General features: G+C 48.9%; 1 protein-coding gene across 2 annotated transcripts in view; it reads left to right on the top strand.

Moving 5' to 3' along the window:
* Positions 1-15,173, top strand: part of slc60a1a (solute carrier family 60 member 1a) — a 76,149-nt gene that overhangs the window by 45,206 nt on the left and 15,770 nt on the right. For both annotated transcript variants that reach the window (XM_078197889.1, XM_078197888.1), the window contains one exon: positions 4,070-4,229. In XM_078197889.1, coding sequence (XP_078054015.1) covers positions 4,070-4,229 — 160 coding nt within the window. The remainder of the gene's footprint in view (positions 1-4,069; positions 4,230-15,173) is intronic.

Below are 15,173 nucleotides of genomic sequence, written 5' to 3'. Positions count from 1 at the left end.
CGGAGGCGAAAGTCTCATCACCAAAGATCCTTTATTTACAAGATCATACCACACAGAATGCTCACAGTGTGCCACCTGCATCAGGAGTGTAGAGGGACTGACACTCCTGTTTAAATACTCCCTGATTGGGCCATCAATTAGCTCTCTATCAGGGACATCTTTTGTTGTAAAGGACATTAGTGAACCAGATGGGTTTTTAACAATCGACAAGGATTTCATGGTCATCTGTAGACTTTTAATTCCAGATTTGTTTTTTATTCAATTCATATTTCACTCTCTGCCGTGGTGGGATTGGAACCTGGGTCGAAGCAGAACATTACCCTGGCTCCCTGGATTACAGTGACAATACCACTGCACCACTGCCTCCCCAGTTAGCTCTCAATCAGGGAACTCTTTTTGTGTCTAACCAAATAAACACAATCAAATTAACTTAAGGACAACTCAAAAAGGGGCAGCTCCCTAAAAGGAGGGGAACCGCCCGAAACAAAAAACAAAGCGGAAAGGAAACTTAAAACATCAAATTAAAATGTGATTAAAGGAGTCAATAATACATCCCAGTCCCTGTGGCAGGCATCAACTGCGCCCGTGGACACCACATGCTCCCTGTCCAGGGACACCCGGCCGCAAATATAGCCGCGGTAGAGGGGCAGACAGTCGGGATGGACGACCCCCTCGATCGCCCGCTGCCTGGACCTGTAGATGGCAGGCCTTGCCAGGCCCAGGAGCAGGTTCACGAGGAGGTCCTCCTCCATCCCCGCCCCCCATGGGTGCCCGTAGATCAGGAACGTGTGGCTGAAGTGCAAACAAAACATCAATAAAAGGTTTTTGAGAAAACTGAAAAGGTTTTGCAGCCTATAACACGAAACATAGACCATGGTCCACGGACTCCACAAGGTTGCAAAAAGAGCACACTTGGGAACCCATGAATCAGTACAACCTACAGTTGTACAGTACTGCTGCGTGCAGCACCCTCCACCCCAGGTCCCTGAGATAGTGGGGGGGGAGATCCCTCCGTAGAGGGACCTCCACTGAGGACCTCCGCCGCCCGGTGGCAACAAGGCCCGCCAAGGTGAGCTCTCAATCAGGGAGTTCATACTCAAGCAGGCCAACCTCAAAAGCCCGATTGAAGTCATCACAATGTCAAATATACTTCATTGTCTAAAAAGCACATTGGAATGTGTGAGGTTGTGTAGGACAGTGAATAAATGCAGTTATTCAGTTTCTTCCCCTCTTTCTTTCAGGCAGTTTGCTCCAAGTCATTACAACTTACCGCGTTTGAAATGAAAAGGGCTTTTCTCCATTGTCCGTGGTTTTCTGGCCAATTATCTGAAACCTGTGTCCTCTGGTTATTATTCCTCTTGATGTGGAGATGCCGGCGTTGGACTGGGGTAAACACAGTAAGAAGTCTCACAACACCAGGTTGACATCCAACAGGTTTATTTGGTAGCAAATGCCACTAGCTTTCGGAGCGCTGCTCCTTCGTCAGGTGGAGTGGGAGTTCTGTTCACAAACAGGGCATATAAAGACACAAACTCAGTTTACAAAATAATGGTTGGAATGCGAGTCTTTACAGCTAATCAAGTCTTAAAGGTACAGACAGTGTGAGTGGAGAGAGTGTTAAGCACAGGTTAAAGAGATGTGTATTGTCTCCAGCCAGGACAGTTAGTGAGATTTTGCAAGCCCAGGCAAGTCGTGGGGGGGTTATAGATAGTGTGACATGAACCCAAGATCCCGGTTGAGGCCGTCCTCATGTGTGCGGAACTTGGCTATCAGTCTCTGCTCAGCGACTCTGCGCTGTCGTGCGTCGTGAAGGCCGCCTTGGAGAACGCTTACCCGAAGATCACCTTGATTACCTGTAAAGACTCGCATTCCAACCATTATTTTGTAAATTGAGTTTGTGTCTTTATATACCCTGTTTGTGAACAGAACTCCCACTCACCTGACGAAGGAGCAGCGCTCCGAAAGCTAGTGGCATTTGCTACCAAATAAACCTGTTGGACTTTAACCTGGTGTTGTGAGACTTCTTACTGTATTATTCCTCTTGCCAGGGGCAATACTTTCATCCACTTACACGATGTTGCCATTGATTCTAAATATCAAATTTCAGAGCATTCAACTTTTTGTTGCTTCTGACAAATTAAATACTTTAATCTGTTGGTGAGTGCCACCAAAAATAATTGTTTGAAGCTGGGAGTTGTTCCAAATGTTATTGTTCAACAAAGGATTGAAACAATGCCGGACTGTTTGCCAGGGTACATTGTAACCTGGCAATTGGGTCAAGTTTGCTTTTTTTTCAATGATAAATCCCTCCATCTGCTGTCGAAGAACTGCTTGTGAAATTTCATTGAAACTCTCAACACAGTTCCTTCCCTTCCTTGCCCCCTGACCTGAATCTGACTTGGAATCTATCTGGCACAGAGGGAATTCTGTTCAGTCCGTGCCACTTCTTTGTAATCGTTTTTCACGCAGTTAACAATAGTTTCATGGCCATCACTAAATCAGTACCTGGGCGGCACGGTGGCACAGTGGTTAGCACTGCTGCCTTACAATGCCAGGGAGCCGGTGTCAATTCCAGCCTCGGGTGACTGTGTGCGCGGAGTTCACACATTCTCCCCATGTCTGCGTGGGTTTTCTCCGGTTTCCAATCCACAGTCCAAAGATGTGCAGGTGAGGTGGATTGGCCATGCTAAATTGCCCCTTAATGTCCCTGCCTGTGTAGATTAGTGGGGTAAGTACATGGGGTCACGGGGATAGGGCCTAGATGAGATGCTCTGTCAGAGAGTTGGTGCAGACTTGATGGGCTGAATGGCCTCTTTCTGCACTGTAGGGATTCTATGATAGGGCGACCTGATAGGAATTTATAAAATTACAAGGGGCACAGATAAGGTGAACAGTTGGAAGCTTCATCCCAGGGCAGAAATGACAATTACAAGGGGGCACAAGTTCAAGGTAAGGGGGGGAAAGGTTCGGTGGAGAATTGCGGGGGAAATTTTTTTACACAGAGGGTGATGGGGGCCTGGAATGCACTGCCAAGTGAGGTGGTTCAGGCAGACACATTAGCCACATTTAAGACTTATCTGGATAGGCGAATGAATTGGCGAGGAATAGAGGGATACAGGTGGTTGGTCTAGATAGGACAACGTGATCAGCGCAGCCTTGGTGGGCCGAAGGGCCTGTTCCTATGCTGTACTGTTCTTTGTTCATTGACACTCTACCATTGTAAACCTGCAAGTTTATTTCACTCAAGTGTCCATCCAATTTCCCTCTGAAATTATTTGTCATCTCCGCTTCCACCCCTCTCGTGAGCAGTGAGATTCAGGTCAGTACCACTTGCCGTATAAAAATGTTCTTCCTCACATCCGCCCTGTATCTCTTACCCAAAACTTTAAATCTGTGTCCCCTTAGTCCTTGTGCCATCAGCTAAAGAGAACAGCTTTTCTTTGTCTGCCTTCTCTAAACCTTGAACACCTCGATCAAATCTCCGCTCAACCTCCTTTGCTCCAAAGAGAACAACCCCAACTTCTCCAACAAAGGTTCACCAGGCTGATTCCGGGGATGGCGGGACTGATGTTTGAGGAGAGATTGACTAGGTTAGGATTGTTTTTGCTGGAGTTCAGATGAATGAGGGGGAAATCTCATAGAGACTTATAAAATTCTAACAGGACTAGACAGAGTAGATGCAGGGAGGATGGTGGGGGAATCCAGAACCAGGAGTCACAGTCTGAGAATTCGGGGTAGACCATTTAGGACGGAGATGAGGAGACATTTCTTCACCCAAAGAGTGGTGAACCTGTGGAATTCATTACCACAGGAAGTAGTTGATGCCAAAACATTGAATGTATTTAAGAGGCGGCTGGATATAGCACTTGGGGCGAATGGGATCAAAGGTTATGGGGAGAAAGCAGGATTAGGCTATTGAGTTGGACGATCAGCCATGATGGTGATGAATGGCGGAGCAGGCTCGAAGGGCCGAATTGCCTCCTCCTTCTCCTATCTTCTATGTTTCTATGTGGGGAAGAAAATCAATCGTTTCTTGAGTTGTTCTTTAACCCATACTTTATCTCTGCAGCTGCCGGTGCCGATTGCTGTCCTTTTCCTGATGTGTAAACAGGGTGTTGGATTCTGTTGCGGAAAGAAAAGTGCACTCCTCCTACCAGCTGAGGAACTGCCGCCTGACTTGCAGATGGACAGATTATCGCCGGGGCAGGAGCGAACACTGCGTGCTAAAGGTGGGTAAAGACTGTGGGCAGAATTTTCTCACCTCACCCACCAAGGGAATTGCAGTGGGAGGGACATGGACCAAGCAAAGGGCTGTTGTGCGTGTGTGTGCGCGTGTGTGTGCGCGTGTGTGTGCGCGTGTGTGTGCGCGTGTGTGTGCGCGTGTGTGTGCGCGTGTGTGTGTGAGTGTGAGTGTGTGGTATATCTGACCTCACACATGTGCATGTGGACATGTTCACTGCGGGTCGCACTCTCACTTAAGTCAGACGGGGACTGGGGTTGGTGTCTCATTTTCACAGAGCCAAGCATCCAATCCAGGCTGACACTCCCACTGTGGTGCTGAGGGTGAGCTGCATTGTCAGAAGTGCAACCTCTGGATGAGATGGTAGACCAAGGATCCCAGCAGCCCTCTAGGGTCCTCAGCATCATCTGGAAGAGAGTTCTTTCACGTCTTGGCCAACCTCTCAACCAGCATCACAGCAACACATGACCGGCCCATTGCCTTGTTGTGGTGTTAGCTGTGCGCAAATTGGCTGCTATATTTCCAACATCGTGACAATGGCACATTTCAAAAACATTGTACTAACTATGAAGTACTTTGGATGTCTTGACCTTATTCAAGGTGCTATATAAATGCAGGCTCTGACTTTTATATCTGTGAGATTGAGAGAGAGAGTGAGAGATAAACTATGTTAACCACCAAGCGAGCAGGAAACACTAATAAGAAGGAAGACTTTGACTTTGTACGTTAGTGTAATGCAATGATTGAGGATCCGCAACATTGTTTTCACGAAAGCCTGGCATAGTTCTGTCACTGAATGATTTGATTTGATTTATTATTGTCACATGTTAACATAGTGAAAAGTATTCTTTCTTGCATGCTATACAGACAAAACATACCATTCATAGAGAAGGAAATGAGAGAGTGCAGAATGTAGTGTTACAGTCATAGCTAGGGTGTAAAGAAAGATCAAGGTAAGTCTATTCAAAAGCCTGACAGCAGCAGGGAAAAAGCTGTTCTTCAGTCGGTCGGTACGTGACCTCAGACTTTTGTATCTTTTTCTCGATGGAAGAAGGTGGAAGAGAGAATGTCCGGGTGTGTGGGGTCCTTAATTATGCTGGCTGCTTTGCTGAGGCAGCGGGAAGTGTAGACAGAGTCAATGGATGGGAGGCTGGTTTGGGTGATGGATTGGGCTACATTCACAACCTTTTGTAGTTCCTTGCGGTCTTGGGCAGAGCAGGAGCCATACCAAGCTGTGATACAACCAGAAAGAATGCTTTCTATGGTGCATCTGTAAAAGTTGGTGAGAGTCGCAGCTGACAGGCCAAATTTCCTTAGTCTTCTGAGAAAGTAGAGGTGTTGGTGGGCTTTCTTAACTATAGTGTCGGTATGGGGGGGAACAGGACAGGTTTTTGGTGATCTGGACACCTAAAAACTTGAAGTTCTTGACCCTTTCTGGAGTGGGGTGGCCTGGCTGCCCGCTTCCTGCCAGCTCTCCACCAAAACAATTTTGCCTGTCCCACTCCCCCACACTTTCCCTGGAGCCTGGAAAACGCTTTCCTTCGGATGCTTATGAAATTCCATTTGGGAAGCCACGATTGAATCCCTCCCCACCACACTCAGGGAGTGCATTCCTGATCCTAACCACTTGTATAAACAGAAAAGGCTTTCCTCATGTCGATTACAATTCTTTTGTCAATCGCTTCAAATCTGAGTCTGGTTTTCGATCCTTGCGCCAGTGGGAACAGCTTCTCTCTGTCTGCTCTTATCTAGCTTCCTTGCGACTTTGGAAACTTCTGCCAAATCTCCTCTCAAACTTCTCTACAGAAAACAGCCGCAGCGGCACGGTGGCACAATGGTTAGACTGCTGCCTTCCAGTGCCAGGAATTCAATTCTGGCCTTGGGTGACTGTGTGGAGTTTGCATGTTCTCCCTGTGTCTGCATGGCTTTCCTCCGGGTGCTCCGGTTTCCTCCCACCACTCCGAAACTGCGCAGGTTCGGTGGATTGGATATAAGACCATAAGACATAGAAGCAGAATTAGGCCACTCGGCCCATCAAGTCTGCTCCGCCATTCAGTCATTTTTCTCATCCCCATTCTCCTGCCTTTTCCCCATAACAATTAATCAAGAACTATCGATCTCTGTCTTAAAGACACTCAATGACCTGGCCTCCACAGCCTTCTGCGGCAAAGAGTTCCACAGATTCACCGCTCTCTGGCTGAAGAAATTCCTCCTCATCTCTGTTTTAAAGGAGCATCCCTTCAGCCCGAGGTTGTGCTAAATTGCCTCTTAGTGTCAGGGGGATTAACAGGGTAAATGCATGGGGTTATGGGGACAGGGCCTGGGTGGGATTGTTGTCAGTGCAGGCTCCTTCTGCACTGTAGGGATTCTACGATTCGGCAGTCCCTACATTTAATTGAAGACCTTAACTCCTGGAAGCAATCTTGCAAATCTTTTCTCTCCAACATCTCCCCCCCCACCGGATAAATCAAAATGAGAATGGGGGAGAGTGAACACAGGGATGCAGAATCAATGTTCTATCACGCCTGGAATCTGCCCCCCCAGTCAGTACCTGCCTCTTTCACACCTGGCTATCAGCATGTGAGTGCAATGCTGGCTGTTTGTCAGCAGTTCTGTGGAACACTATGTACAACTGATAGCTCAAGATGAGAATTTAAATGCTATTTACATTCAGAATATCAATCTGTGCCAACAAAATTTGCAAACCAGTTATCTTATAACACACTAATTATACCTGTTAGATGAATGGACTGAAATTCAAGTTCCTATTAGGCAGTCATCGTGAGCAATGTTGCATTTTACTGGCCTATTACCAATCCAAATTACAACCTGCTCTCTTGTACTTTTGGCTACATTTCACTCCTGTAACCTATGGCAAGTTAAAAGTAACAGAGGTTAACTGTTCCCAAAGCATTAGAACTCTTTTAAATCTCTTCCTTCCCCCTCACCACCCTCTCTGAATTTCTTTTGGAGACTTGCTGCATCGTGGTTCCATGAGATTGGATCGCCGTTTCCTGGCTTTTCTGCCGTGGCTCATCTGGATTGACACATGAACAGGCGGGTTATAGAGGGATATCAGTGGTTAGTCTAGATAGGACAATGTGATGGGCACAGGCCTGGCAGGCCGGAGGGCCTGTTCCTGTGCTGTACTGTTCTTTGTTCATAACCCCAGGCTATCCCAAGATGCTCCACAGTTAATTAAGTGTTTTCTAAGTGTCACTGTTTTAATGTCAGCGACACTGCTTCCTGTAGTCTCGCTAGAACAGGAAGTTGGCGCTGTTGATGTCATCATTGCGTTCCCATTGTCCTGGAACAGGACGTCAGTGCTGCTGATGTCCCGCCAGCCTCCCCTCGCCAGCCTCCCCTCGCCAGCCTCCCCTCGCCAGCCTCCCCTCGCCAGCCTCCCCTCGCCAGCCTCCCCTCGCCAGCCTCCCCTCGCCAGCCTCCCCTCGCCACCCTTCCCTCGCCACCTTCCCCTCGCCACCCTCCCCTCGACGCACACAACCATTCCCCTCACTGAACCGCTCTCCGCCCACTTCGACAAACACCCCCGCCATTTCCCTACTCACCGCACCCACAGCCGCCCCCCCTCCCAGCTGTTCTCCTTGCCACCCTTTTATCACAGACCGCCTTACTAGCACGCCCCTCACTGCCTCCCCATCACCCTCTCACTGCCCCCCCACCACCCTCTCACTGACCCCCCACCAACCCCATACTGCCCCTCCCAACCACCTCCGCACTGCCCCCCCAGCCACCCTCTCACTGCCACCCCCCAGCCACCCCTCGTCAACTCCTCCCTCTCTGCCCCCCACTACGCTCTCATTGCCGTCTCTTTCAACACCACCTCCCTGGCCACACCCCTCACTGCCCACCCCCCCCCCCCCCGCCCCACCCCACCACTCTCTCTCTGGTCCCCCCTAGCCACACCCCTCACTGCCCCTCCCCCCCCACTGGGCTGCACCCCTCGCCAACCCCTCCGTCACTGTCCCCCCCAGCCGCCCCCTTACTGGCTCGCCCTTGACACCCTGCTCGCATCCCCCTTGCACAGCCCATTTCACTGCCCGCTTGTTGCTTCGCTCCGGGAGTGGGATGGTCGACAAGAAGGGCAGCGAGTGGTCAGGGAGCAAAATGGTGAGAGGGGCAGCGAGGGAGGGGGAGAGGGGCAGTTATCGGCAGTCAGGCAGGACATTGTTTTTTGATGCGGGCAGGGGGGTGGGGGGTACCCGCCATGTCACTGCCAGTGACAGCACTGTCTGCGCTCCCTGCAATTACAGTGCAGCAAATCCAGCCTGTCAAAAAAGATGATGGTTTATTTTCACACAGCAAGATCCCTCAAACACAACCAGATAACCAAGCAAATGATTCCCTTTTTCAAGCGGTCAAGATAACTGTTGACCAGGAGAGGGTGAAAGGTGGGCCGAGTATTATTAGCAACGTGGCCTCTTCCCCCAGTTTTTAAAAATTATTGATTTGATTTGATTTATTATTGTCACATGTATTAGTACACAGTGAAAAGTATTGTTTCTTGCGCGCTATACAGATAAAGCATACCGTTCATCGAGAAGGAAAGGAGAGAGTGCAGAATGTAGTGTTACAGTCATAGCTAGGGTGTAGAGAAAGATCAACTTAATGCAGGGCAGGTCCATTCAAAAGTCTGACAGCAGCAGGGAAGAAACTGTTCTTGAGTCAGTTGGTACGTGACCTCAGACTTTTGTATCTTTTCCTGACGGAAGAAGGTGGAAGAGAGAATGTCCAAGGTGTGTGGGGTCCTTAATTATGCTGGCTGCTTTGCCGAGGCAGCGGGAAGTATAGACAGAGTCAATGGAAGGTTTGCGTGATGGTTTGGGCTACATTCACGACCTTTTGTTGCTCCTTGTGGTCTTGGACAGAGCAGGAGCCATACCAAGCTGTGATACAACCAGAGAGAATGCTTTCTATGGTGCATCTGTAAAAGTTGGTGAGAGTCGTAGCTGACATGCCAAATTTCCTTAGTCTTCTGAGAAAGTAGAGGCGTTGGTGGGCTTTCTTAACTATAGTGTCAGCATGGGGGGGACCAGGACAGGTTGTTGGTGATCTGGACATTAGTTGTGTTGAGGTAATGCAATCAGCCCAGACGGAGGAGCAGAAGAATCTGACCCCGTTATAGTGGTGTAGTTGGTATTGTTGCTAACTCAGTCCATCCAGGACATTGGATCCATTCGGGTGACATTAACCCCGGTGACTGTATTCATCCAGAGAAAAATCAATCAACAATAAACATGTTTCAAGAATTATTCGAACCAAAGCATTTTCACTGCGCATTCCGCAGAGGGAGGGAGTGTTACACTTCCCATTTGTATTAAACTGGTTCTTCACATTATCAGAGCGTGCATTTCATATAATCACTACAGTGCAGAAGGAGGCCATTCGGCCCATCGAGTCTGCACTGACCACAATCCCACCCAGGCCCTAACCCCACACATTTACCCCACTAATCCCTCTAACCTAGACAGCTCGGGACACTAAGGGGCAATTTAGCATGGCCAATCCATCTAACCCGCATATCTTTGGACTGTGGGAGGAAACCAGAGCACCCGGAGGAAACCCACGCAGACACGGGGAGAATGTGCAGACTCCACACAGACAGTGACCTGAGCTGGGAATTGAACCCAGGACCCTGGTGCTGTGAGGCAGCAGTGCTGACCACTGTGCCACCTTTCACAGCCTCAGTCCATCCCAAATGGCTTTACGACCAATGAGGTACTCTTTGAAATGTAGCCACTGTGGTAATGTAGGAAATGTGGCAGCCAATTGCTCACACAGGAAAAAGCAATGTGAAAATGACCGAGGGGCGGAGTCTCCGACCTCCCCCGGGGCTGGGATTCTCCGACCTCCCCCAGGGCTGGGATTCTCCGACCTTGCCCATGGTTGGGATTCTCCGATCTCGCCCGCGGCTGGGATTCTCCGACCTCCCCCGGGGCTGGGATTCTCCGACCTCCCCCAGGGCTGGGATTCTCCGACCTCACCCACGGCTGGGATTCTCCGATCTCGCCTGCGGCTGGGATTCTCCGACCTCGCCCCTGGCTGGGATTCTCCGACCTCGCCCCTGGCTGGGATTCTCCGACCTCGCCCAGGGCTGGGATTCTCCGACTTCACCCGCGGCTGGGATTCTCCGACCTCATCCGCGGTTGGGATTTTCCGGTTCCCACTACAGTGAACGGAGATCTGGCTTGAGCGCCACAATTCTCCATTCTCGCTGGTAGCAACAGCAGGGTGTGAATGGCCGGAGAATTCGGGTTCAGATAACCTCTTGGTTGAGGGACAAATGTTGGTTGGGACACCCGGGAGGACTCCCCTGTCCCTCTTGGAAAGCAATGTGTGGGATCTTTCTTGTCTACTCACAGGGCCTCGGTTTAACCAAAGGACAGTAAGTAGTCTCACAACACCAGGTTAAAGTCCAACAGGTTTATTTGGTAGCACGAGCTTTCGGAGCAGCGCTTGTGCTACCAAATAAACCTGTTGGACTTTAACCTGGTGTTGTGAGACTTCTTACTGTGCCCACCCCAGTCCAACGCCGGCATCTCCACATCACAGCTAACCAAAGGACAGCATGGGCTATAGTGCAGAAATTCCTCCGTAATGCCGCCTTGCATTATATGTTGAATTGGGATTCAAAGCCATGATCTACAGGCTCTGAGGTGGCAGTGATACCAGCTTGAGTGATGGCTGACACTGGCATGTTGAGTCTGTTCCACTCAACACCAGTTGCGGCCTCCCATGAGCTATTTGAGCTCCCATTCTTGCATTGCAGCTAGCGAGAACTGGCAAGGTTGGAACTGGACAGGGAATACTTTCTGATGCATCAAGAAGGTGAGGGAGGTTGATAATCTTGAAACATGTTTGCAAAACACTGCAGGTGTGTTGTGTAAATAGCTGGAAGCAGAGTGCGGTGTTTAAATAGCAGCAGTGTTACATGCGGTCTAGGACGCAGGAGTTGCACTGTCAAGATTTCCTCCAACACTCAACAGCTGACCTTGATCACACTGGAGGCTCTTTCTTGCAAGAGGGGGGGACAGAGTATACAAGTTCAGAAGTCTTGCTGCCACTGTGTAAGGCATTGGCAAGATGGTGGGACAGTGGTTAACACTGCTGTCTCACAATGTTAGTGACCCGGGTTCAATTCCTGGCTTGGGTCATTGTCTGTGTGGAGTTTGCACGTTCTCCCTATGTCTGTGTGGGTTTCTCCCGGGTGCTCTGGCTTCCTCTCACAGTCTGAAAGATGTGCTGGTTAGGTGCGTTGACAATGCTAAATTCTCCCTCAGCGTACCCAAACAGGCGCCGGAGTTTGGCAACTAGGGGATTTTCACAGTAACTTTATTGCAGTGTTAATGTAAGCCTAATGTGACACTAATAAATAAACTTTAAAAGTTATGGAGATAGGCCCTGGGTGAGATTGTGGTTGGTGAAGACTCAATGGGCCGAATGGCCTCATTCTGCATTGTAGGATTCTATGAATATCTATCTTGTGTAATTTTGACCTCCTTATTTAAGCAGGGATTTACTTGCATTGGATGTAGTTCAGGGAAGGTTCCTTGGTTTGACTCCTGGGATGAAGGGGTCATCTGATGAGGGAAGGCTGAGCTTATGCTCATTGGAGTTTAGAAGACTGAGGGATGATCTTGATGGAACGTAAGATTCTGAAGCATCTTGAAAAGATGGAGAGGATGTTTCCCATCATAAACTAGGGGCACAGTTATAAAATAAGGAGCCACACATTTAAGGCATTGATTCGGAAGAATTTCTTCTTTCAGAGAGAGGAACATGCATCTTTCAAATTCTTCATCAGAGCTATGTGCAAGTTGAATGTAGGTGAGATTGAGGTAGACAGATTCTTAAACTATAAGGGAGTTGAAAGTTCACACTTTTAGTACAGTGGTTAGCACAGCTGCCTCACAGCTCCAGGGACCCAGGTTCAATTTCGGCCGTTTCTTCCGGGTGCTCCGGTTTCCTCCCACAGTCTGAAGATGTGCAGGTTAGGCGGATTGGCCATGCTAAATTGCCCCTTAGTGTCCCGAGAGGTGTAGGTGAGGGGGATTAGTCGTGGTAAAAGTTGGAGGTTACGGGGAAAGGGCCTGGGTAAGATACTCTGTTGGAGACACGATGGGCCAAATGAACTGTAGGGATTCTCTATGATTATGGGATTTAGACGGGGAAGTGGACTTGAGTTCAAGATCAGAACAGCCATGATCTTATTGAGCGGTGGAGTAGTCTACGCCTGCCTGTTTCTTAGAGAGGCTCATTCATGTCAACATTAGATGGATAAAAATTTCCTGTGTGATGTTTTTCCCCCTTCCTCCCTGTGCTGAGGCCGGACTCTGTGACGCACCCTGTGGTTGGACAACACAGTAGCACCTGACACCAAGGCACATGTGGACAATAGGGACTTGTGCAAGGAGCCAGCGCTCCATTGGAACTTGTGCCTCAGTGAGTGGTGAACAGTGTCAGAGGGGCAAGGGGGTCAATGAGGAAACTGATCAGAGAAGAAGAGGGACATGCTTTTAACAAGGCTCATGGGAATCGCTGAATGTGCAGCCTTTACCCCTTCTCTGCGATAACTCTGAATCCACCATAGGAACAGGAGTAAAAGGTTCAGTCCCACTAGCTGGTTCTGCCATTCAATGGGATCATGCTGATCTGGGTCTCAACTCCATCCACCTGCCTTGGTTCCATGTCCCTTAGCTAGCAAAGATCTCTCAACCCAGACTTAATTAAGGGCGGCTCGGTGGCACAGTGGTAATTAGCACTGCTGCCTCACAGCGCCAGGGTCCCAGGTTCGATTCCCGGTTTGGGTCACTGCCTGTGCAGAGTCAGCACGTTCTCCCCGTGTCTGCATGGGTTTCCTCCGGGTGCTCCGGTTTCCTCCCACAGTCTGAAAGACGTGCTGGTTAGGTGGATTGGCCATGCTAAATTCTCCCTCAGTGTACCCAGACAGGTGCCGGAGTGTGGCGACTAGGGGATTTTCACAGTAACTTCATTGCACTGTTAATGTAAGCCTACTTGTGACACTGATAAATAAACTTAAAATTGAACTGAGTTCACATCAATACTTATTGTGAGAGCGAATTCCATTCTTCTAACGTACCTTGTGTGCAGTTCTTCCGAATGTCTCTCTGAATGACTTGGCAACAAGTGACTTTGTGCTGTGGTCCCTTCACCTTCTCCCCTGAGGTAAGTTCATGGTTACATCCTCTTGTCCTTGGAATCTTAGCATAATGCAGCAGCGAAGGAGGCAAGTCACCGTGTTGTGACTGAGCTGCTTTTTTGTTGTAGCAATCCAGTTAATCCCACTCCCCTGCTCTTTCCCCATTGCTCTGTGATAGTTTCCCCTTAACGTATTTCTCCAATTCTTTTGCTGAAAACTCCTATTGAATCTGCTTCTGTTAGGATGTAATCGGTGATAACATTGTATCGATTGTAATGTGACCAATGGTAACAAGCTGTAAGGGTCAGCTGACCCAGTAAACCGTGTAACCAATGACAGAATGGTGTAATGATCAGCTGACTCGGTATAAATAGGAACCTGTTGGGAATTGTTAATTTCCTTGGAATGGCCCAGGATGTGGCCTCAAGTGTTGGAGTAATGAAGTTCCTCTTTTAAACTTTTTCTTTGATGGGGAAGTTGGAGCAAGTTTTGTTATATTTTGATTGCCTTCACTGGAAGAGTTCCTTCTGGATCAGCATCTTCCACTGTCCTTTCAGGCAGTTAGTTCCGGATCACAATCGTCGGGATTTTCCAGCTCCGATATGGTGGGAGATTCAGCATTCCAGCCAAAGGCCTGGTGACGTTTGGGTGGGATTGAATGATCCTGGCATTGGGCAGGGCCAGAAACTCCCACTCGATATCTCCCCGCGTGAAAAGGTGTTTCCACATGAAGTTCTTGAGTCGGTTGGTACGTAGAATCATAGAAACCCTACAGTGCAGAAGGAGGCCATTCGGCCCATCGAGTCTGCACCGACCACAATCCCACCCAGGCCCTATCCCCACATATTTACCCGCTAATCCCTCTAACCTTCACATCTCAGGACTCTAAGGGGCAATTTTTAACCTGGCCAATCAACCTAACCCGCACATCTTTGGACTCGTGACCTCAGACTTTTGTATCTTTTTCCCGACGGAAGAAGATGGAAGAGAGAATGTCCGGGATGTCATTGCAGTGTTAATGTAAGCCTGCTTGTGCCACTAATAAATAAACTTTAAACTTTCCTGACCTCTGGGTCAGAATGTTGTGGAACGAGGACCAATCCATGCTTCGAGCACATTCCAGGCTGATGTTTCCGGGGGGGGGTTTTGGCTGAGACATTAAAACGGAAGCCTCAGCTCTCAGCTGATATGGAAATGAAAGATCCGGCTGCACTTCTTACAGAGAACAAGAATATTGACCCGGTCAACATTCACCCCTCAACCAGCATCATGAAAGTAGATAATCTGGTCATGCATCACACATTGCGGTTCGTGGAATCTTGCTGTGTGTGAATTGACATCTTGAGTTTACAGCAGTGACCCCACATTGATTTTACTTAATTGACTGGGAAGTATTTTGGGATGTCCGGCGGGGGGGGGGGGGGGGGGGGGGGGGGGGGGCGGGGGGGGGGGGGAGGTGCTATATAAATGCAATTTTGTTCTTTCCTTGTGGCTACTAGTTTGCTGACACAGTCTAGTCTGTTCGCATAGACAACAACTACTTGCATTTATGTAGCACCTGTTGCACAGTAAACCACCTCAAGGCATTTCACCGGAGGATGAAATTTGATACTAAACTACGTAAGGTGATATCAGCAGAGTAAGAGTTTTAACAACACCAGGTTAAAGTCCAACAGGTTTATTTGGTCGCAAATGCCATTAGCTTTCGGAGCGCTGCTCCTTCGTCAGATGGAGTGGAAATCTGCTCTCAAA

This window comes from Mustelus asterias, chromosome 25 (assembly GCF_964213995.1).
Source record: "Mustelus asterias chromosome 25, sMusAst1.hap1.1, whole genome shotgun sequence".
NCBI lineage: Eukaryota > Metazoa > Chordata > Chondrichthyes > Carcharhiniformes > Triakidae > Mustelus > Mustelus asterias.
Note: the sequence above shows the minus strand (reverse complement) of the source record. Positions and strands in the feature narration are given on the sequence as shown.